Genomic DNA, 24,609 nt, shown 5'->3' with positions numbered 1-24,609 from the left:
ATAGTGTGACCGCTTCACCTCACTCCACAAAATAGGTTTGTGTTTTGGCCACCGGGAGAATAGCTGCTCTCAGATCAGCAAGTTGTTTTTGGAAGCTCTTTGCTTCCTGTTTTAGAGTTTCTCTTTCTTACTGAGTGTGTGTTTGATACACTAACACAGTGTTGCCGTGTGTCTAATGAAGTTGTAAAACATTAATTTAAAAGCCTAAAAACACTTGAGCCTGAATTTCTTGGGTATTGATTTATGGAAAAGATATATCAGTTTATTATTTCAGTCAGTATATCAGTTTATGATTATTCAGATTTCTGGTTCATTTCTAGGTAATAGATCAGAGTAAACACATCAGCAATATTTTTCATTTTCACAGCTTTAACTGAATGACCATGTTAAAATTATTATTACTATTATTTCAACAAACTAGATATTAGATCAACATACTTTCTTGTTTTACACTAACGGGAAATTATGCATTATGTCCATCACAGCTCAAACTCTGAATAATAATAATAATAATAATATAATAATAATTCTTTTTAAAAAGCTTTTAGGAGTTATTTCACCAACATTTGCAGTTTATTTGAAATTTCTGTTGGGTGTCTGTGAGTAGTTTTAATATAGTGTGTTATTACCAGTCGATTTGTTACATTCAATGTATGCCAGCAGAGCCGTAGCTGGGCAGCAGTCATTTTTTCTAGAACATGTGTAAGTTTCAGAATAATTTTGGAATGGTTCATATTTTGGCTGATTGAAGATTCTGTAGTATTCAGTATTTCTCAACCAGAAGCAACGTGGAGAGCTGTTGACACAGCATTTAGACTTTTATTCTGGGGAATAAAACAGTAACTCTTTATTTTACAGGTGTCTAATTTATTAATCATTTCTTAGTCAGTAATTATTAAATTATAATTCTAAAAACAATAGAGACAACGTGATTGGGTAGTTATTTTTTTCCTTTGAAATGTTGAAATGTCTTTTTAATTTCCACATTTCTTAATGAAAAATGATACATCCTCTTTGATTTAGATGATTAAATTCGGACTGTCCCTTTTCATCATACAAACTTAAATCTGAACTAAAGAGCCTCTAACAGTCTCTGTTCACTAGAAACTATGAAATGTTCTGTGTGTTCACCTTGGGTTCAGATTATTGTGTTATGTTCCATGTAGATATTGTAGCAATTACTGTGGTGTAGTCTTATTTTAACAACAGTTCAATGTATTCTCTTCATGATTTCATTTGGAGCCAGTGATTTGACCTTTTCTTATAAGACTCTTATTGGTTAATTACCAGGTTAAAAAATAAAGCTTGTTTCTTTTCAGTTTTCTATTTTATATCTCAAAACAAATTGTATTTTTTAAACTTTTAAACTTTTTTGTCTCATTGTCTTATTTTCTGCTCTCTTTACATAATTTCTTTCAAACCATGGCATGTCTTGTTTTTTTTTTTTTTTTTTAATATGAGCATACTATTATATCTGTAGGACTTAATAGTATTAGCGACAGAATTTCAGTGGTCCAAATGTTGAGATATCTTAGAGAAGCTGCTGAATATGACTTAAAAATGAACTTTGTAAAATGTACCTAGAAATCAGCAGAAAGAAAAAAACAACAACAGAGTATGTAAGAGCAATGAACAGTTGCAGGGGCTGATGGGGATTGATGGGCTGCTAACCCCTCATTTGTGGCTCCGCTGGGATACCTCACTCCTTGAGGTCCTTATGTAATCCTGGCACTGCCTCAGCCTCTGTGAATTCCTGCTGTGCTACTGGATAGCCTGCGGTTACCGCTCGGAGTGTAGGTCAAACATATCAGTGAGCAGCCATCAGGAACATCCATATCTCCCCACCTCTCTGTCTAGCCTACTACTCTTTTTCATTGTTGCGTAAGTGTTGCCATGGAAGGGAGTCAGGGTTTCCATGGCGCTGTTCTCATTGTTGTGAGAACATAGTGTTTTGGCCTGCATCGCACAACTAACGCCATAGGCTATAGATTAGAGATGTGGAAGGACATGTACTGTTCCGCTCAATGTCAAAGTCCATTTGTAGTTCATAAAAAGGGCTCCTTTAATTGGTTCTTTAATGAGAGCAGACTACACCAGGAAAAAAAAGCTTGTTTTTTGTTATGACAACTGCACTCTTACATACATTTTACAGTCATGGACTCCCTTTGTATAACAGCACACAAATCTATATATTCAATGGCTTTTTAGAGTTTTACTTGAAAAATCTTGCTGATATTCTTGTATAGGTGTGAGAAAATTGTTGTATTTGTATTGTGTTCTCTTTACAGGACTGCCCTCCTCTAATCCGCCCAAACTGACCTTCGACCTATGACCTTCCAAGGGGAGAAGAATTCACAACAAAGTTTAAAGTTTCTAAAGGATGTGCTTACAGTACATCAACCTAGGGCTTTTGCTTTTGAAAAACATGCTTTTCTCATCTTTAAAGTACGCTTTCATATATTTTTTTGTCACATACAAAACAGAAAAAAGTCCATTATATACATCCTCCATTTCTCCCACACTGCAACCACAGGTCCCTTTTCCTGCAATAGCAAAGGTCGCATTTGATGTTTCTGGGCCAAGATATTGACCACCAGTCCAGTTGAAGCATCCATGTTTTATTTAGCCTTTGTTTCTACGTTTACTCTAATCATGCAGTTCAAAAGATGGAAAAAAATGATAATGGATAATTCTTAGAAATCCTTTGAAGCAGTTGGTCAGCTCAGCGACAAAGTCTCAGAAACAGGAGAGAATTCCTTTCAAGTGCGGTGGTCCATCAAGACACGTCTAATTGTTTGTCAGTTTTGAAGATTATTGTTATCGAGAACCATCAACACACGATCTGCCAGTCTGCAGCACATTAGGCAGCTCAGAGATCGAACTGAAGAGATGTCAAGTGGGGGAATTGTGGACTTACTGGTCGGTTGGTTAGGCGTTATTGTCAAACTTCTTCTTCATACGGGCCGATCTACAGCATACTGGCAGGGGCTCAGGTTGGACACGGGGTTCTGCACTGCTGGATAAGCAAAGTTGGCGTGCTGCTTGGCCTTGAGCCGCAGGCTGGCCAGGCTGGAGTTGCAGGTGTCTCTGTACATGTAGGGACTGGCTGTGGTGGCGTAGGGGCATGTAGCTGCAGTTACCGCTACCGAGTTGAGCGCTGTGGGGCTGTTGAGGTTGTTGAGGTTGCCCAGGTTGTTGAGCCCTGTAGTGGGAACCCCAGCCACTGCTGAGGGCACCATGCTAGAGGCCATGTTCATAGAGGGGATAGAACTTGGGGGGGAGAACATAGGCTGGGATGACAGGGGGCTTACATTCATTGAGTTAAAGAATGGGAAGCTTTTGGCGGAGAGTGGGCTGCTTGCTAGGCTCTTGGTGGCCCAGTTGTTGTAGGAGTAACCCGTGTACATGTCATCGTAGGGCTGCATGAGTCCATTGAACTGGGCACCAAAGCCATTTTTGCATAACTCTGCCTGCTGGTTCCTCTCCCGCTTTCTCCACTTGGCACGCCGGTTCTTGAACCACACCTGGGAAGACCAAAGCAGACGGAGAATTTGAATGTACAGTCTATAAATTGAACGCTGAGATTCCCCTTAAAGCCCCTCAAGATCAAATGTCAACCTTTTCTGGATTACATGAAATATAGGTGACTAACAGTCATAGTTCTGTTATCCATTATTAAAAGTTTAAAATTCAAAATCTGTGAGCACAGAGAAAAACACAAAAACATCAAATATATATCTGACATGAAAACACCAGAAGTGTTCTAACTTTGGCAGATGATGTGTTCATGTGGGATCCCATCGCTCAAGAAAATGAAACGTGTGACACATACAGGACACACATAGGACTGCAGCTGATTATTTGAGAGTTCAAAATTGCAGGTGAGGGGAACTGTGGGGTAAAATTTGAAATGAATGGAATGAGTGAATCATTTTGTCAATTATAGGACAAACATCTCTCATAAGTTATATTAACGTTTTTGTTTTTAGTTTTTTACTTCATTTTATTTTTTGCATAAAAGAAAAAACTGAAACAGAGGAAGTTATTTTCAAATGACTTTCTCCTGAACTATCAGAAAGTTTCTGGAGTCAATAAAGTTTAATTTTAGGACATATCCAGTCAGAGCATCCTAACCCATCTCAAACTTTCAGTAATACTGTGTGCATATGTCTCCAGAATTTTTGAAAGACATAATGATCCCAGAAAGTAACTTGAAGTGTATCATCAAACAGTCATATTAGGCGAGGCTTATTAAAACTAATCATTGACTTATTTGAATAGTGAGATCCCAATGAAAGAAATGTCAGGGAAGAGCAATCTTCACATTTGTCATTTTATGGTCCAATATTTGGAGGATATGAATTGGATTAAAGCTTTAGTGGAAAATCTAAATTGCTACTTTAAAAAAAAAAGAAAACTGCAGCAGGTTCATCTGAGTGTAAAGTTGTGGATAGACTTTTGCTCTGAATTAGACCCAAATTATTCATTTACAGCTACAAAGAGATAAATTTAGTATGTGACAGAAGTCTTCCAGTCATCTGTTAACCCATATGTATTTGTTTTACATTAAAATAATTTTATATCAAATGCTTCATCTTTTTAATCCTCATAAAACTTTTACAGGCCTTTCCTGTGTTGATACTCGGCCATCTCTGTGCTCCCTTGGCATGCATGCTGTGTATCATCCAATCCTCTGTTATTATAGTAACAGAATGCTGTTGGCCATTAATATGTTGAGTATAAAGTGCATGACTCTGAGTTTTCCGTCCCACTCAGTGACAGCAGGGGAAACCCCAGACCAGAGGACAGAAGCTACCCAATCTTTACTGTGACTTGGAGGCAATGCGGTTTGTGGAAAAGGCTGAATGTCAAGGTTATTCAGCGGCTCGCCTGCAGCCATATTTATACATCTTCTGTGAATGATTGCATGAGAAAGAGATGAAAATACTGTCTGTAAAAACACACTGATATGTATTTCAAACAAGCAATCAATGACATCTAATGATGGTGGGTCCCAGTATGTTATCCATCTATGGCTGACTACACAGTCAAAAAAGAGACTTCCCAGCAGGCATGCTGTGCTATGAATGATTTAGCTCATGTTCTCAATAGGGACAGGCACATCTCAATGTTTATATCTAAATAATGCTAAACATTATTGGTGATGTATGAGCATTTGCTACGATATCACCTTTAAAATATGTCAAAAATGCAAAACAGAAATACAAGAGTTGCCACAGACGCCCCTAGTTCAAGTTCCTACACAGATCAGATTTGATGGTTTTAATTTTTCTTACAACTAAAAACTTTTGTATATTCATGGCTTCTAAAAGATAAATCCTACTGACTTGAGTGATTCCTTGGCCTTTTAACCTTTTATTTTATCAGCACGAGCAGGTCAGCTTTAATAACAAATATCCATGCATCTATGGAATGGCACAATGTTTGGTGCAGACATTTACCCAGATGATGCATTGCTGACCCCTGACTTTCTCCCTCATGTCACCATGAGATTTGAATCTTTCGGATCAAACTGAAAGGCATGACATTTGGTACAGACACGATTAATTGTAATAACTCTCTTTTCATCACTTTGTCAAATATATGCTAAGAGTAAGTAAGTATTCTAACATACTAAACTAAAATGGCAACCGTTGTAACGAATATCTTTGCTTATCTCAAAGTAGTGGGGCTGTAGACCGAAGTACATGTAGCAAATGAGCTGCTTTAGTGGATATTTTGAAGATGCCATTACATGGCATATCAATTAAAAAGTTTCTGTCAAAGCTTGTCGAGAAAATTATGTCTTTGTAGCCAGATCAAATCACATATTTGCTTCAAAGATCTGTTCAGCATCCCTCTCTTTCCGACTCTCTGTCCCTAAATCCTCAGTTGAGTGTTATAAATATACTCTGTCAGATCACAGCTTCAATGATGCTCTCAGACAAATCACATGAATTAAACTGACAGGTGAAGTGTTTGGGTCATGTAAGAGTCTGCCTGCATGCAGACATTAGAAAGGCCACTGATGGACATTAAGGATGAGACAATGTGTCAGTGTGTTATCCTTTCAAAATAACAACCAAGAGTGCATGCTATGTGACCTTTCTTCCAGCCAACATTAATTTGGTCCATTACTTGTCCAGCAGGCCAGCAGTTGTATTGTCATCCATGAATGTGAGTCCTCCTGCTCCATATAGCTACAGTGACCAAAGCACCGGGTGTGGGCACACTCTGCTGCACCCTTGACATTCAAGTTTAGTGTGTGTACTGAAGCTTTGGTAGGAGGGAATAAAACATTTTATCCACTACATGAAATAATATATACATATTTCTATTTTTAGAAATCATATCTTTTCCCCTGCAGTTACATCACTAGAAACTGATTGATAGGATCTGACAAGCCCACATGACTATGAAATGCTTAGGGTTGGAACAGTATTTAGATTTGCCTATGGTTTAAGGACAAGTGCAATAGATGGTCACTCACTGATGATTTATGGCGATAACATTATGTTCCATGGGATGACTAAATCCTTACATTTTCCTCATATACTATATTTTTCTAATTTTTGTAAGGATGTAAGGATTTTTAAAAATTTCTATTTTAAGTTGATGTTGTTGAGCCCCATACATCTCTAAACATCTCATATACTGCAGGGCTTCATAAGTGATCATCATCTGATGAAGAGGACTGTTTCTCCAAACACACAGTGGTGTTGATATTAATTGGATATGAGTGGAAATGAGTGGTGCCTTGATGGTGTTGGAGGGAATGTAATGAAGATCATCTGGTTTCGTGGCCTGGACACCAAAACTATACATACCAAATGTCATAGCAGTTGTTGCGTTACCCAAAGTGTTAGACTGATGTACAACAGACTGACTTTTCCATCTCTTTCAGGTGATTTTCATTAACCATATGCTATTCCACTTTCAAAATACTAAACTTGAGTAATTACAATGCTGTCAACCAGAGGAGAGGAGGAAGAGGAGGAGGTGGAGGACCTCATTGTTGCTATAGACAGTAGCGGTTTTAGGTACGGGGGGACAGGGCAGCCGCCCGGGGCGCCATTTCGTGGGGGGCGCCACGAGCGCTTGGAAGAAAAAAAAACAAAAAAAAAAACAAAAAAAACTTTTGTATCATATCGCTGCAATCGGCAGGCCAGTGTCTACCCACCCTGACTCGTGCCTCAGTGAGGTTGGTCCACACTGCAATCTCCTCTCTGGTGCTCATGTCGGGGTAGCGGTTTCTCTGGAAGGTGGCTTCCAGCTCCTGGAGCTGCTGGCTGGTGAAGTGAGTCCTCTGCCGCCGCTGTTTCTTCTTCAGAGAGCCGTCCTCAGCGCTGGACTCTTCCAGCTGGTTCTGGTGGGATTTTTCTGTGTCTAAACATGACATGACAACACACGGAAAGTAAAAAGATTTCATGAAAACACTGGGAAGACAATAAAACTACTGAGCATATGTTTTTAGACATAAACTACAGTATCAATAAAAAGAATGTAACTTGTTTTGATCAATGCATCACTGGGTTCATTTTGAAATTAAATTGTACATTAAAATAGCACGGGAAAAATCTGTGGACATGCTTTTCTGGAAATATACAGATGTCCAATGTGACAGACATATACAAATCTATAAATGATTTTCTATAAGTTATATAAATTTCAGCTAAATGAAATGTTGCCATATGAGATTTAAAATTAGCATGAGGGTTATTGCCATTGTTTTGAAAGGGCTTGTCAATAAGAAGAGCAGATCAAAAGGGGCTTTGTTGTTTCATCTCCATCCTGATGTGTGCTGACATTGTTCATCAGTTGTATAACATTCAGGGCTGTATAAACCCATTAGGAGTCACAAAGGAGCTATTAATCCACACACATACTGTATATGTAGCCTAGCCTGAGCCTATACACCATGCATGCACAGTGTAAAGACCTTTAATAAAACACAATTTTATCATCACATCAACATGGCAATAGTGTTGCCTTCAGGTTCCCATCATTTCCTGGCTTATATGCTTTGTTGATCCTACAGTATTAACAAATCTGCAATCAATCCAATCAGCTAACTGCCACACAGTGAACCGAGAGGCTACAGTCATCAGGACACTTTGTCCTGGTTGTAATGCCTCTCACTCCAAAGTTGGAATCCAAACAAAGTTCATCACAAAAACTAAAATAAATAACATCTTATATTTTTCCCCAACATATGTGGTAAAACTCATTTTTATTAATAAAAATGACCTTCACTTAGTACCAGTGAATAACTGCATTAATTAATACATTTCACTATGATATATCTGTAGGATTATATGTCACAATTAACTTGAACATAACTTGAATTACAGGAAGCATGGATACAGTGACCCAACACAGTTAATTATGCATTTGCACAATAATGTATGACTAATTAATGAATCACGGGTGAATATGATTTTAATAGATACAACAGTGGAAGAAGTATTAAGATCCTTTACTTAAGAATGCATGCATTTGCATTCAAATCATAAGGGAATGCAGCATTTCACTGACATCACTGGTTGAGATGGAGCTCATTTGAACACATTTTTACAATGTTGACCAGTTTTGTAATTAAAGTAAAGAGAAGTGAAGTGAAGTACCTCGATATTTTGATTATTGATATTTCCACCCTGTGTTGAAAACAGAGCAGATATAGTGGGGGAAGTTTAAAATTGTTGTTGTTGAAATGTTCCGGAAGAAACGGCTTAATAACTGAAAGAAAAATCAGTTAACCACATTATCAGTTATAATAATAATTATTTGAGGTTAGAAATGTTGAATTAAATGGAAATGTACCAAACAAAATTGTCTCCATTTCCTGATAAACAGTAGAAGCTTTCACTGAATATCAGTTTATTTCATTTGGGAGGATCCGATCTGGACCCTATCAACACTTAAAAAGCAAAGATATTCTGTATCTGTGAAACAGCATATTATTCTGACACCCTTTACCCTGGATTGCATCAGCACTCTCCAATCCCTGCTGAAACAGGCATCAAACATCATCTGAAATCCCTCTATCCCACAGGCCGGGAAATGACAAGCATGGGTGTGATGTTGCCAAGAGAGAAAACACTGCATTAGGTTCAAAGATGTGCAGGAGCAGTGAGTGATTGCATTAGGCCTCCAGCGTACTGAGTTTAAAAGACCACACATCCATGTTATGTCTGCCAGGGCTCCTCTCTGCCAGATCTTACTCCCCCAATTTGAGGACCTCACAGAAAGAAGTGAAATTAGCTGGCTAGCTAATCCTGCAGATCAGGCTTTTGTGACTGGGGCAAGTTGGGCTCTGTTTGGCAAGGGCTTAGGTCTTGGAGCAGTTTGAAATGATCAGCAGGGTTTAAAAAGAGGCACCACAGGGCCACCGGCAAAACCAATAAGTGCCAGGCTGAGGCAGTAAACTGACACTGGGTAAGCTGTCACTTAAGGACAAAGTCTATAATACAATACAGAGTAAAGGGCAGGCCTTTTTTAGATCAACGGGCTGACCAACAATAGGAGCAATCTGACGGCTAATGTGCCGACATAACAGAGCCATTCCAGGTCAGCCTCTCAGACTGCTTTAATCTGGAAAACAACTACGAGAGGCTTTTAACCAAATCACTTCTCCACATCTGGAAAAACAGCAAAATTCACAATACACTGACAGAAAAGAAAAAGCTGCCATGTTCTATGTGTAATCAAAGAGCTATAATGATGATATATGGTAATGGTGATATATCTACTTGATCAGTATATATTTAGATGTGATATTCTGTTCTCAGAGTAAAATCAAAACATATAAAGAGTCACAGTCACTTGTCTATGTCTGTGGCCTGGGCGTCAGTTTGGTGTGGGAAGGTGTGGCACTTATATTATACTTCACTATAAGTAAGTCCAGGTTTAATGTTGTGTTTTGTGTCCAGTATAAAAGAGAACAAATGCTAACAATAAACTGAACATTTTGTTTGGAAATTTGTTTGTAATGCAAATCTCTAAAAAACCCATCCTGGATGATCCATTTTCATCCATATTGTTTCCCTCTGCCTTCACAAAGAAATACTAGAGGAAAGGAGTGTTTCTCATCAAGGAAGTCATTTTGTTAAAGTGCCAGGCCAGTGTACATTTCATCATATTTTATTATAAAAATAAAGAATTAATCTTCCCTATTTTTTTGGATTACTTAAGACTTTTATTGTAACACCCAATTATATGAATAAAACATGTAAATTAGATTTAGATTCACACAGAAGTCAAAAGATAAATAATAATTGTCAGATTTAAAACCATATTTTCCAAATACAGTGATCCCAGTATTCCTTTGGATTATGCGTTTACATTCAAAATAATATCCATGTTAATTGACACCTGTCAATCAGGGGATAATGTTCCTGTGCCATCTGAGCCTTTTTAATAGAATTCATTTGACATTTAGGCCAAAGACAAAATTAGCTCTATGAGTCCAGCAGGAGGTCCATGGAAACATTTCTTTCCAAAGTAGTTTGTGTTTGACAGTTTGTTAGGAGAGGATTTCTAACCACACACAGTTTAGCAATTAGATTGGGTTACACACACATCAACACACACGAACACACCACTAGATACGGATAGACAGATTTATGTAGGCTCGTTTAGAATGATCAGCCACAATCCACCAATCAACAATCAGCATTTACATGATTGCATACGTGTATGACGCATGTTACCGCCGACTTCTGCGATGAAGGCCTTTGAGATGCAATGAAAAGAACGGGGAAGTAAGTGGATCTTGAGTTATTATTTAATCCAATCAGAATCAAGTTGTTTATTATTATTTTTATTTATTACTCTCAGGTTATGAGTTTAATATGCGGTCTGTCCGCGTCATGGGTTCCATAAACGCACCATGTATTCGTTAGAGTTTTAATTATTTAACGCTGATCATTAAAAGAGCCTAAAGGTGATCAGAAATAGATGATGATATCGATAATAATAAATAACACCTTTCTTGATTTTATAGTGGCTGAATCGAATCAGGCGCGTTTAGAGTCGGACACTGTGCAGGAAAAATGGGGTTTCTCTTTTGCAATTCATTTTCATATTCAAAGTCAAATTAGTTCCATATTATTACAGCCTATGACCTGTCCGACACACGCACGGGTTATGCGTGAAGATTGCGTTCAAGACAGACACAAATAACTCTGCAATCAAAGAGGGTTCGAGTCCACGATCACACAGTCTCCGCGCACTCAGATCGACTTTGATTTCATTCTTCTCAAAGCCGCTTCCACGTGTTCCCCCGCACACTTCACGCGTCTCCATCGATTAAAGCGCTCAGATTAAAGTGTGCGCTAAGTGATCGCACAGCGGAACAATGAAAGATGAAAGCAGATTGTTTGTTTGTTCTGGAGCCAATCAGGAGCCAGCAGCAGATATTAAAGCTCAATGTGAAGTAAACTGCTGACAACTGTAGCTGCTGTTAGCTAATGTTAGCTCAGTTTGTTAGCCAGAGTGTGAGCTCAGAGCACCAGGGAGGAGAAGGAGAACAATAATAATAATAAGAAGAAGAAGAAGAAGAAGAAGAAGAATAAGAAGAAGAAGAAGAAGAAGAAGAATTGGACGTAATAATTGGTTTCAGATGAGTCTTTGGCTGCATCTGTCTGCATGCACAGAATTTCTCGAAGGGAAACTACATATGGATCCGCGTAACCGTAGTCCACATACATAATACAGATAGGCGGCATGTACACGGTGTCGCGTTCACTGACCGCTGTTATCCTGGCCTTTACATCCCTGGTCGTGCTGCGGGGTCCCGGAGTCGGAAAGCGACAGCGCCGGGCTGCGGGGTTCACTGTCCGTCAGCAGGTTAAAATCCATAACCAGGCTCTGCAGACAGAAAGACAGACAAACAGACAGATAGACGTCAGAGCTGAGAGCATTGACCAACAACTTCAACATCAGCATTTAATCATCGTCACTGTGCTGTAGCCGTTGATTTATATTGCTCTAATATTATCTATAAGAATTTGACATCAAACTGAGCGGCTGTCTGTGATATTCTGAATCTTATTGTCAGTAGTCTGAAAAAATCTAATAACATTTATCATTTTCACACCATAGCACAGGCGATGCACAGCACAGGTTTGTTCCTGCACACTTTTACACTTTATTCACGAACATGTCCAGCTGTCACGATCCAGATACGAGTGATGTTAAAATATAAACTGATGCCCACATGCAATTGACACTGACCTGACCCTCAAGGGTTAGAGTGAGTTTGTTGAAACATTTGAAAGAAAGAATAAGACAGAGTGTATTATAGAAATTATATAGTCATGTATGTGTTATTAGCACGAGTAGCACTTTCATCTGAATCTGTTCTTTGACACCTGTATTTTACACCTGACCTCACTGTGTCCCTCATCTTCTCTAGAGACTCCTTAAAGATTTTGTTTCCTATTTGGGTGAAAGCATCTCTTTATTTCAGTCAGTATAGATGGGTTTGTGTGTATTTGTTTAATTTGGCACTGCAATCTGTTTCTATTTTCTCTTCGATCTTTCCATTCACCCCTGGTTATGGTTGTAATCCCGATCCCTTTATATGAGCCTGACATAAGCAGCTATAACAAGACCTGCCCTAAATTGACTCTATTTTGGGCTACATGGAGAGAGAGCAAGCCAAAGTCTTTTCGGTGAGGTAAAAGCGTTGCTCAATGAAACAGAAATAGATGGTCATTTATCCGAGAACAGTTAACACCTCGAAAATGTACACATACACACTACGTTTGAGCTGAAAGAGGTTTGGGATGATTTATGGCTACAGCGTCAATTTCAACGTCAAAGTTTTGCTCCAAACAGTAATCATGACATCCTTGTGTGCCTTGTTATACATTATGTCATTTAGAAGTATGAGACATGAGATTATAAAGACATACAAATGTCAAAAGCTCTCCATCAAATGCGAGAAACATGTATTTACATGGCAAAATCAGAGGGATAAAGCAGGCGCAAAGAGAAGGCTTGCTCCACCTGAATTCAGCATGGTGTGACTGTTTACCCTGTTTCTATTTACCTTGCATTTTCCGGGACACTGGTGAGAAGAACCTGAAATTTACAGGGTTAGAGGAAAGTCTTAAGGCTGCTGTAGACTACAATGAATCCCTGTCATCAAAGATTTAAAAAGGCGATAAACTTCATCTCTGAGTCAAGTCAAAGTCAAACAGTGAGTTTGAGCTGGGGTTTAACCACCCCTGTTGATTGTTTGGACGTTGCCAGTCTCTCTGTGTAGTCAGCACTGTGATTATGAGCCTTATACTTAGAAGCGTCAAATTTAGATTTTCGGGGGAAGGAACATTTGTCACTCCCCCTCACCTCTCTTCGCCCCTGGAGAATGAACTTCCCTGCTGCATTTCCCTGGGTCTGTTTGCCACCATGCCAGTCCTTTGTGTGCCAGTCACATGAGACTTTTTGCTGAGGGTTAAAACGGAAGCCTTAGAGGCATGGTACAGAGCATGGCATAGCGTCAAAGAACGCCCCACCACTACCAACAACACATTGTGCAACTTTGAACTCTTGAACTAGACTCACTGTCACCATTTGAAGTTGTTGAAATTGCATTATTTCCCTCGGCGCTCTTTGAACATCAGCATATGCTTTACACGCTCTATCAGCCGCTCTATTTTTAGAGCTGACAAGGCTGAATCCTCTGACTGAAACTCAAACTTAAAAAGAGGAACAAGCTCAGTCAGTGACATACTGACATCTTTGGATCTATAATTCTGGTGTGACACATATTTTCTATTATATTTAAATCTAATTTGCTTTTTTGTCTCATATTCACATGTTGGATATTTAGTCCAAAAGGAAACAGAATCACACCTTAAAACCTTCCATGTGTAATTTGTACCTTCTTCACCCAAATTCCCAGATACATTTCTGATTATGAGACTCGTATGAAGTTTACATTTGATTCCTACAGAGACATTAGCCAGCAATAAATACATAAATAAAAAATCTAAAATAAAGTTTGATCATTTAGAAAATTATTTTGCAATGGATTTTTTCTTCTAAATCCTCACTACACACAGTATCAGTATCTCCCGTTTTCGTTATTATGTCTGATGAAATCAGAGAAAGAGTTTATTTAAAGTTCTCCAATGTCTTTGCTACAGCAACACACCATATTCAAAATTCAATTACATGCCAATTCAGTTTCTCGTGAAAATGATCTGATATTCCTTTCCTGTATAAAAAAAAAAAGTCTCACTTCGCAGCTAAATCTACAGCTTCAAGTACTAAAGGCACACAAGGAATTTTTAAATTAGAATCATTAAATATATGAAGAGTCCAATTTTTAAGGATATTCAGAGCAAAATCACTTAAGGTTTCTCAGTGATTGTACCAAATGCAGCATCTACTTTAAGGAGTTTTAAACAGGCTGTACAGAGCTCCACATCTGACTGCTTTGAGTGACTACAGACATTTGAACTCAGCACAAAAAGAGCGAATAATGCCACTGTAAGTTATTAAGAATTTTCCCTTAGACTCTTCCTGGCTGTCAGGACAACACTGCGCCAGTCGCCCTGACAAAGCATTATAATGCTGCACTAATGCCAACCTGCATATTCTGATTAAAGGTTTAGCACCTTATTACCAATGAATATCTCTGACATCTGATAGGTAAGTGACTGCTTTCTTCCATCAAACACATCTGCCATTTTATTTTGGCTGGAGAAACAAAAAATGCAATTTACATTTGTCACTGTTAACACAAGTAACATTTGCTGGAGACTTTAAAGAAAGACCTGCATCTGTTTTTTGTTTCACAACCGTGAGAATGATCGGAGCATTTCATTAAAGCTTAGGAGACAGGAAAATGAGTATTATTCTGTCAGCCAAAGGCCATCGCTGCATCACTGGGAAAAAAGATGCAAGACTAAGGACAAATCTCCCAGTGGAGAGATTACCTCGGTAAGCACACTCCCTCTGTGTTGTGGTTTTGGATTAATGAGCCTCTGATATGGATTTGTGGGTTAAAGTTGACTTGTGGGTTAGAAAGATCAGTTTTCCCCCATTCATAACCACATACATTGTCTCCTTTTTATTTTTGTTTTGCTGAATGACAGCAAATGATCTGTAAAAAATGTGACCTATTATTTACCAGTCATCTTTTCTGTAAGTAGTTTGTTTCGAATGGTTGAACAAGATAAATTGTACATTTGTGATTTACTTTTTCTGACATTTCAGCAAGGCCTCATCCGACAGAGCTGCAGCACAGTGTTCATAACCTGCACAATAAAGGTAAATGACTGATCTGGCAAACATAACCAGCAGCCATGCTAACACCTTGCTGCATGATTCTTTTGCCTTCTTTTAAAGAAGGTAAATCTTTTTTCTTTTTTTTTAAAGAGGAAGAACTGAGGTTTCACCAGAGGTAGCACCAAACAGCGCAACAGCCACTAATATGTTATATTTAATTTTTTTAATTTAAAAGTTAGATCAAATTTTTGTTTTAAACAGCATTACCTTTGCTGGGTTTTATAATCAAAATCACAGCACAAACTAGTTAGATAAACTAGTCCAGTAGTTGTTGGAACAGTTCAGTTAGGGTACCTGCCTGACAGAGCAACAGCTGTCCCTTTGTGATTGCAGAGCCCAGGTCTAGTATCAGCATGGTCCAGTATTTTGGTCAGAAATATGAAAGCGAGCCAGGCCGAGGGACTATATCCGCCATGGCTATGATGGATGGACAGAAGGCCTGGTGTCAATGTGGTGCTGAGAGGCCGGCTGGCTTGGCAGCAAGGGGCGTGTGGGTGATGCAAGCCAGTCATTTTGTTCAGAACAAGGTGTCAGTTGCCACACACATCAGGGCTGCCACATAATCAAGAGCCCTTCTCCCCTCCCTTTGAGCTTAATATTGCCAATAAGCTATCACTGAGCTAACAAGCAGGCCAAGGGCTCAGAGGCTGACAGTTACATTAATCACTGGTGGTAGTGCTGATACTGACGTGTCCCAACTCCTGACTCAAGTTTATGAAAATCAAAACTCAACTGATCCGGTTCAGCGTTAAAACTCGTCAGAGGGTATCACAGGGCCCAGGCTATTTCCTGGTGCACTTGTGGAACTAAAGCTTCTACCTGCACCTCACCTAACATGCTGTTCCCGCTGCTGAAACATAGCTCGGATGGGCCTGTGTGTTTACTCGGAGTCTCAGGTTTGCATAAAATGGAGCGCTTTGCATAAGCAGTCGCCCAGTGACACTGAGCTCATTAAAATATATATCTGCTGATAATGATAAAAAATAATAATGGAAGCAAAAATCCTCTCATTTTTCGGGAGATTGCCGGGTCCATCTGGCGGTGCGCGCGGCAGACTGCTTGCATTTCCACGGACTGCAGGCATTAAGCCCGGGAATTATTCATAAACGCGTCGAGAATTAATTCCCGGGATTAAGAGTTGATTAAGATGTGTGTCACTTTGCTGTCTGAGAACTTATTAAGGGCCTCTTCGAAGAAGCGGCAGATGGAATTTCGGTCCAATGTTTGTAGATGTTAATTTGTGCCCTCCTATAACAGCCATTTGCATATGATTGAGGGAGTGAGGCCGAGGCAGTCCTGCAGCAGAACCCTGGGCTCCACGCACACACTGCGGGGGAATAATTGGCTCTGCAAGTCCACAACAGTGATTAACACAGAGCCTCTCAGCATGAAGAATTTATTACAGCAAAGAGAAATTTATATTCCACTGACCCGAGACTGCAAGTGTAAAACAGCGCCTGTAGTTCAGAGGAAATATTTGAAATGTGACATTTATATTTGAGCACAGTGAAGTGATTTTATTTATTATTTCATTTTATTAACAGACGCAACAAGTTTTATATGAATCTGACATAAAGTTTTTTTAATGGAATTAAAAGAGTACCACACTTTGGGAGACAGATTTCTGGCTGCAATTAACGCTCTGTTCTGATTTCATGGACCTGTGCGAGTTCAGGAGAAATTAAAGTTATGCCTGATCATGACAATGAAGCTGATTTCTTCTCTGTGATAACAAACTACATTGATATTTTTTTAAATGAAATCATGGTTTCGATCTGTTTTAAGTGACTAATCGACGCACTGTGACAACACAATCACAGTTTGGGCCTCTCGGTCCAGCAGGCCGTGGCCTTCAGACCTGCCTATTGCTGCACACGGTCGGGTGATAACCACTAAAAGAAATATTTACATTGTACCCTGAGGCCAAACGTGAGCTTCGATTAAACAAATCTTATTTCCATATGTCCTGACCTGGGATCAGATGCAAAAGAGGCCACCGAAGGCCTCCCGGGGAAAATCTAACCCGTGATTCTTTAAAGTAAATGTGCCTCCTAATTGTCTTTTCTAAAAGAGAAATGTGAACGTGGTCTTCAAACAATAAACAAATTCAACAATAAATGAATGAGTCCAAAAAAAATATATACAGATGAGGCCTTTTTATTTGTAAAATATAAAAATAAGAACTTCTTCACTGTGCCCCTCTGTTCATTGTGAATATTTGCTTGATAATTTCTATAAATACTTTGAATGTTTAAAAAAAATATTTTATTCGCCATGTATTTATTTTGAACGAGTTCCGGTGTTAACAATGAGTCAGCCTCGGAGCCATAGCGGGCCGTGACAAATAAAAAAAACGTTTTTAAAAAACGGCTCAGCGGACCATCATATTATTTTATATTATTCTTAATATTATTGTCAGGTTAAAATTAGTAGTACTATATTAGTATATTAGTAGTATAAATATTGCCTCCATAGCCAAGAATGAACATCCAGTCTTCATATAAACGCATTAAAAACCTGAACTGATCCGCTCATAATCTTTGTATTAAATGTAAAATTGAAGTAGTGTGTGTGTGTGTGTGTGTGTGTGTGTGTGTGTGTGTGTGTGTGAGAATGAACATCCAGTCTTCATATAAACGCATTAAAAACCTGAACTGATCCGCTCATAATCTTCGTATTAAATGTAAAATTGAAGTAGTGTGTAAGTGTGTGTGTGTGTGTGTGTGTGTGTGTGTGTGTGTGTGTGTGTGTGTGTGTGCGCGCGCGCGGGTGTAAGTGTGGGAGGTTGGAGTGTGGGGGTGGACAGCTCTGTTTTTCTGTCCGTGGTCTCCTGTGGCCCCGGCAGCCACCTGCCACCTATCAATTTCCTCCACATCTCCAAATATTTTGGACGTCCCAAATATTTTCACAACGTCCCTCTGCGAAGTCTTGGAGATTTCGAAAAGAACACACGAAGCTCCGAACATGATAACTGAACATGATAGAAGCAGCATGTTCAACGCTCTTAGTCCTGCCAACAGGCCTCAAACACGAACTCACGGAGAGTTTCGAGCCGCAGGACGCCTCGGGTAAATGATGGTTACCAAATCAGCGCACTTTAAAGTGCAGCGAGGTCAATATGACACGGAACCTTTACGCAGAGCGTGTCTGCTCTTTAATTTCACAGAGACAGAGTTTCAAATATTTTTTAGCTGTTTGTAATCACGTTGTCTGAACGAAAGATGCATTTAAATATGTCACAGTGACTGGCCTCTCGTCAGCATCAGAATTGTGAACTCTTTTTCTGTTTCAGCTCACATTCAGAGGCTCTAAAGCGTCCAGTTGGTGCTTTAACATGTACATGTAGAATCGGTGCTGCATGCTGGACCCCAGAAGAGAGATAACGGAGCCCCTACTTTACATAGGTTGATTTTTTTTTAACTTTTACGCACAAAAAAACAATTTACGGATTACAGACGCACAAAGACAAAAAGAGATTTTAACGAAAAAAAAATACAGAGGGGAAGTGGAAGTCAAATATTGCGACTACTTGCACTTACATCGAATCCCGGTCTGGTTAAATTAATCCGTGGAAAAGGCAGAGAGCTGTGCTGCAGGCTGATGGGTGTCCTGGCCTCAGGTTTGCTGGTGACATGGACAAAAAGTTCCCCGGTGCGTCAAAAAGTCAGAAAAGGCGTCAGTCAGTCAGTTTCCTTCTTTCTCTTCTTCTCCCCTCTGCGCTGTCAGACATAAAGGCTGTGGAGGAGTGAGGCTTGATCCCCACACAGAGTATAGGGAGGGAGTGGTGTGTGTGTGGGGGGGTGTGGGGGGTGACTTCATGCTAAATATTGTGTGTGACAGGTCCACTGTAGAAAGGACAGCCCCTAACCCTCTCTCTATTTTTCTTTCCCTTTCTCTCTCTCCCTCTTTCTTTACTCGTACATGGGGCACGCGCACGCACGCACACACACGCACACACACACACACACACACACACACACACACACACACACACACACAGTTTGCACTAGGGCAAACACACCCCCAGCTCCCTCCCTCCTCCTCCTTCTCCCATTGGCTCTGTATAACACTCTCTCCATCTCTTCCTCTCTGCAGCCTTACATTTCTTCATAATAAATGTCGACTCAAACATAAAAAGGGACCTAACGCTTTGCTTCTCAAGATTTAAAACTTTTCAAATACATGAAATGCTGCAGCAGAGTTGAAGTTGACAATGAAAGAAAGTTAAAAATGAAGTGGCAGTGGAAATACAGTCCAAATTGCAATTAAAATAGAAATGCTACAAGAAACGTAAACTTGAAGCGTCCAAACAAGCTGACAAAATTTAAAGTGTCAGTTGGTGTTCAAGCACTAAAAGGTGTCAGAAATGATGAATTGAACTGGAAGTGTCAGCCTCTCAGTTAAAGGTCCATTATGTCAGTTTTCTGAGGCTCTATTTAAAGAATATAATATTCATAACTCTGTTTTTGTTTAATGTCATTAAATCAAGACTATTTATATTTTTGTTCACTATGTTATACCACCATGTTTGTACAGACAAACTAAACACACGATTGAGGTAGCACCTATTTCATGACCATCAAAGTTTGTGGTTGAGATAAGGGGGTTGTAATCTACAACTAAACTTTTCTCTCTAAACTTTTATTAATCCATAACTAACCACTAAAAGCCACTAAATCCTACACACTGGTCCTTTAAAGAATGAGAGATAAAAACAGTGCAGCTGTCAGATGGTGTGTGACACAGAGACAGAAATATGATACAGTATGATATAAAATATGAAAATGTGAACAACTATATCATGAATTTACCAATGTGTGTAGGTACTCAGTCGTACCACTTAACAGCCGCTTGAGTCTGGTTTTAGAAGTGAGTCAGTCTCCATAAGTCCCCATGTTCAAATGTCCAACTTCACAGCAGAAATAAACATGTTTACAGCCTGGTACAAAAAACAGTTTTGGTCTCTGTAGCTAATTTCCCCGTTCATGACAACTGTACTGAGGGTGAATTTATATACAACTCACCTGTTCACATTATATTAAGGCTTAAAGTTATGCAGGATTAACAGCGTGGCCGTTTTGACTGACAGGTGGGTGTCATTACAGATGGCTTATTAGAGCACCCAAGTGTCATTAGGCCTGCTTTAGATCCACAGATGACTCACATCTTTGCTGATTTTTAAATTAGCCAGGAGGTGGAAGAGGCAGCTCTTGAAGACCTCTGGGTGATGTCACTGATACACCATCTATTTTTTTATACTGGCAGTGGTCATAGCAGGAAACTCACAGGTGTATTGATGGCGGCTGCATTCCACTTAGTGGAGGTCGTGCTATTGTGCCTGCTGATTCGCTGTCACTGTTACTGAGACACGTAATAGAACTGAGCTGTTGTTACTGAAGTCCACCTGTGTTTCCACCTTTGACAAGTCAAGATGTCTGCTGTGCAAACAGTCTCACATAATTGTTTTGGCATGCAGGCCTGACTCCAAATTTGAAACATGGCAGTCTGCAGCCACATGGCTCCTTGTTTGACAATTGGCTTGCTGGTCTGTGGGACCTCCAGCCAATCACTTTCTCTTCTGTGTCTTTCAAAAATTCACCAGTAATGAGGAAACATACACATTAAGATGAGAGGAAGAAGAAACAAGTAGAAAACAACACATATCCTATACACATTGACATTGTTGCTGTAAATGAAATAAGAAACAAACAGCACCGACTCTGCTCTGCCTGCTTTCTTCTTCTACAGCAGCCTTCCTGAGGGCTTGCTGTTGAAACAGGGTTGTTTCATGTGAGGTGTTGCTAAAGTGAATCACAGATCTGAACATGGTTGCTAAGGGGGTCCTAGCTAAAAGCTTACTTTGGGACCCTCACTGACAATCCCCCGCATCCACCCTCTTTGCAGTGTGCATGTAAATGAAGTTCTTAGTAAGTCTAGTGCAGTACTAATGTACTGTAGTTTGTGGGGATTTGAAGAATCACTGCTTTATTTAGAAATATGCACCATAAAAATATTAGTATATATAACTACTACTACTTCTTTTACTGGACCAGAATGATCCTAGCTGCATCAGTGCGACACCATGCATCCTCCACATTGTACTGATTTCTGCCTTCCCTGCCTATATATCTACTGTATCTCTCCATCTTTTACCCAATAAACAGCTTCATTCATATGAGTTAAGGTTAAGTTAGGCATTTCATTACACCAGAAAAATAAATGCTTCAAGATGAATTTCATCTAAAATGGTAAATGGACTGTACTTATATAGCGCCTTTCTAGTCTTCCGACCACTCAAAGCGCTCTACACTACATATCTCATTCACCCCATTCACACACTGATGGCACTGGCTACCGTGCAAGGTGCCAGCTGCTCATCAGTTTAAGGATCTAAGCATTCATACACATTCATACACCGATGGCACAGCCTTCGGGAGCAACTTGGGGTCAATCTTGCCCAAGGACACTTCGGCATGCAGACCGGAGGATCTGATTAGTGGACGACCGGCTCTGCCTGTGAGCCACAGCCGCCAGTGTCACCACAGTCACCAGTTTGTCCAGTGAATTAATTATTGAAAAAATACCTGCAAACCTTCCCACCAGCCTCAGATGTTGTTTGTATTGAGTGCTAATAAGCAAATGTTCTCATGCTAACATGCTAGAATAAGATGCTAAACATTATCTGATGTCAGCTCAAAGCACCGTTGTGCATGTCTGTTCTTACTTCAAATGTGAACTTTAAAATTTCAGTCACGAGAAATGTTTTAAATTAACATATTTTTATATAGGGTGAAAATGATTAAATATCAACATTAAAAGGATTACAAATATTATTATTATTTTACCAAATAGGAATTCACTTGGGACTTTTTGGTTTGAAGTGAGAGAGTAATCATCATGGAGTTACAATGATTGAAAGAAAGCTATGAATCACAGTTATTTGAACAGTGTTAACACATTCTTGGGGCTCTGTGGGCTTTGAGGTATGACACTGGTGTACACAACGCTAACATTTGTCATCTTTCAATGAACTTTGCTGGTGATGCTGGAACTCTGAGGTTTGCAAAATCACTGCCAGAGCAAGTTAAGTATGAACATGACAAAAACCTGAATGCAGCTGTATTTGTTCTTCTGTAACACCTGGTGTGTGAAAGGCAGCCCTGATAAACTGCTTTTTAGAATGGTGCAGGTCAGGTGATACTGAATGATACCAGTACAGTGGAGTTAGAGTTTGTTTGGAACCAGCAGGCAGCATTTATGGCAATAGCTTCCGTTGTCCACTGTGAATTTAGTAAGGTATGTTTACATTATATAGTTAAAGAAGTCTATTGTATGTACTGTATTGTATACTGTAATTATACATTTTGTAATTGTATAAACGGATAACAATAGGCACCTATGAAGGAGAGTACACCGTTTTGTTCGTTTAACCGTTTTCTTGTATGTTTGTTTTGTCTTTTCTTTTTTTGTGGATTTAACTACTGCTCACATTTACACCTTTGACTCGCTCTCCATAGAAATGGTGGCCAAGGTTCATGGGTATTGTAGTACATAGAGAGAGCCATCCACCACTTCAAACTGGCTGACAAAATTAAAATAAGTATTGACAACACAAATATATGTTTCACATCATCACATGCATACATTTTCATCACCATGAATGTACCCTCCAGCCTTAATCATGGCTCAAAAATATTTCCCAAAATGTTGGAACTTGTAATAAACAAGTCTTATTTATTATTTCATTTTAAAACATCTTTCAAACAAGAACATACTTACCAAATATGACACAACCATTGTGCAATGCAAAGCACATTGTCTGGGTTCATGTTTTCTCTTTAAAGCCAAAATCCTGATGTTTCTTTTTCTTTTTACAACAGGACAGATTATAAACTTGCACTACAAGGCAAAGCGGAAAAAAAACACTATCACATCAGCAGCACTCACTGAGCATGAAAGCCTCACCTGGAACAAAGTGGTATAATTTTGGTGTTGGGTTTTGGACAAACAAGATTATAAAATTACCAGGACTGGAATCTCATGTCTGTAAATAATGATGAGCTGACTCATGTCCAAGACACTAAGTTACATAAATATTTTCAGTTAGGATGAAGGAAATGTAATTCGAATCCACCTAGCAGAGACAGGATGGGGATCACAACATCATGCTTATTAGATGGTTAGATAGACACTGTTTCTTTTAGGGCTAAAGCTGTTTCTTTAGGCAATGGTAATTAAATCAATCTGTGACTGCATGTTTGTTTTGATTTTTCTATGCTATTTGTGAACATAGTTGCAAATGTATATGCAAGTGCACAAAGAAAGGTGTTGTTATTGCCTTGGTGGTGCAGACGTATTTGCAGGTGAAATGTTGCAATTACAAATCCCACAGGTGATCAAACACTTTGCAAAGAACAAATAGAGGTCTGACACAAGTAGACTGGAGATATGCTGTAAACACAGAGCAATGCTTTGAGTGTAGTTGTTGAACAAATGGCTGCCTGATTGCACACAGATATATGTGATTGTAGGGTTGTAGCCCTCCCCCCATACATTCTACATCATACATCGTTGATTGTTGTGTCAGTGGATCAGACTGCTATATTGTCGAAGGTTCTATGTACACTTTGAGAATGAAAGTTAGTTTTTTGTTTTGTTTTTTGCTAACTATCTTTTCTATTTTCGAAACAACAAAACAGAAAAGACGAGAGAAGTAATATAATTATAATTAAATTCTAAAAACAAATTCCTTAGCATATACCGCTTCTACCAGAACTGGACACACTAAAGAGGCCAAAAAGGGCAAAGAGATAGATGGATAGATGGATAGACAGATAGATAGATACTTTATTTATCCTGAAGGAAATTCAAGCATCCAGTAGCAGTTGACAGAGAGTCTAGGAAGTAGTGCAAAGAGATTTGTCCATTGTCTATTGTGCCTCCTGCCATCACTGAGAACTGTTGTGTAGTCTGATGGCCAGGGGGATGAAAGAATTCTTAAGTCTATTTGTGGAGCAGGATTGAGACAGCAGTCTGCTACTGAACACACTCCTCTGCCTGATGAAGGTGTTGTGCAGAGGGTGGTGGGCGTTGTCCAGTATGGACAGCAGCTTGGTCAGGGTCCTTCTCTCTGCCATAGTCACCAGAGAGTCCAGCTCTGTGCCCACCGTTGAGTCGCCCCTTCTCACCAGTTTGTCCAGTCTCTTCTTGCTGCTTCCTCCCCAGCAAACCACTGCGTAGAAGAGAACGCTGGCCACCACAGACTGGTAAAACATCTGCAGCAGTTTTTGCAGATGTTGAAGGACCCTT

The 24,609-nt window shown here is 39.4% G+C and overlaps 1 protein-coding gene across 1 annotated transcript; it reads right to left on the bottom strand.

Moving 5' to 3' along the window:
• Positions 1-571: 571 nt before the first annotated feature.
• Positions 572-19,094, bottom strand: pitx3 (paired-like homeodomain 3). Its single transcript, XM_019263752.1, has 4 exons — positions 18,840-19,094; positions 11,751-11,868; positions 7,181-7,386; positions 572-3,524 (listed from the first exon to the last, which is right to left on the bottom strand). The coding sequence occupies exons 2-4, from the start codon at positions 11,857-11,859 to the stop codon at positions 2,955-2,957; spliced, it is 885 nt and encodes a 294-aa protein (XP_019119297.1). The 5' UTR covers positions 11,860-11,868; positions 18,840-19,094; the 3' UTR covers positions 572-2,954.
• Positions 19,095-24,609: the final 5,515 nt, after the last annotated feature.

Source organism: Larimichthys crocea, unplaced genomic scaffold (genome assembly GCF_000972845.2).
Source record: "Larimichthys crocea isolate SSNF unplaced genomic scaffold, L_crocea_2.0 scaffold249, whole genome shotgun sequence".
Lineage (NCBI taxonomy): Eukaryota > Metazoa > Chordata > Actinopteri > Sciaenidae > Larimichthys > Larimichthys crocea.
This window is presented reverse-complemented; position numbering and strand designations above follow the sequence as displayed.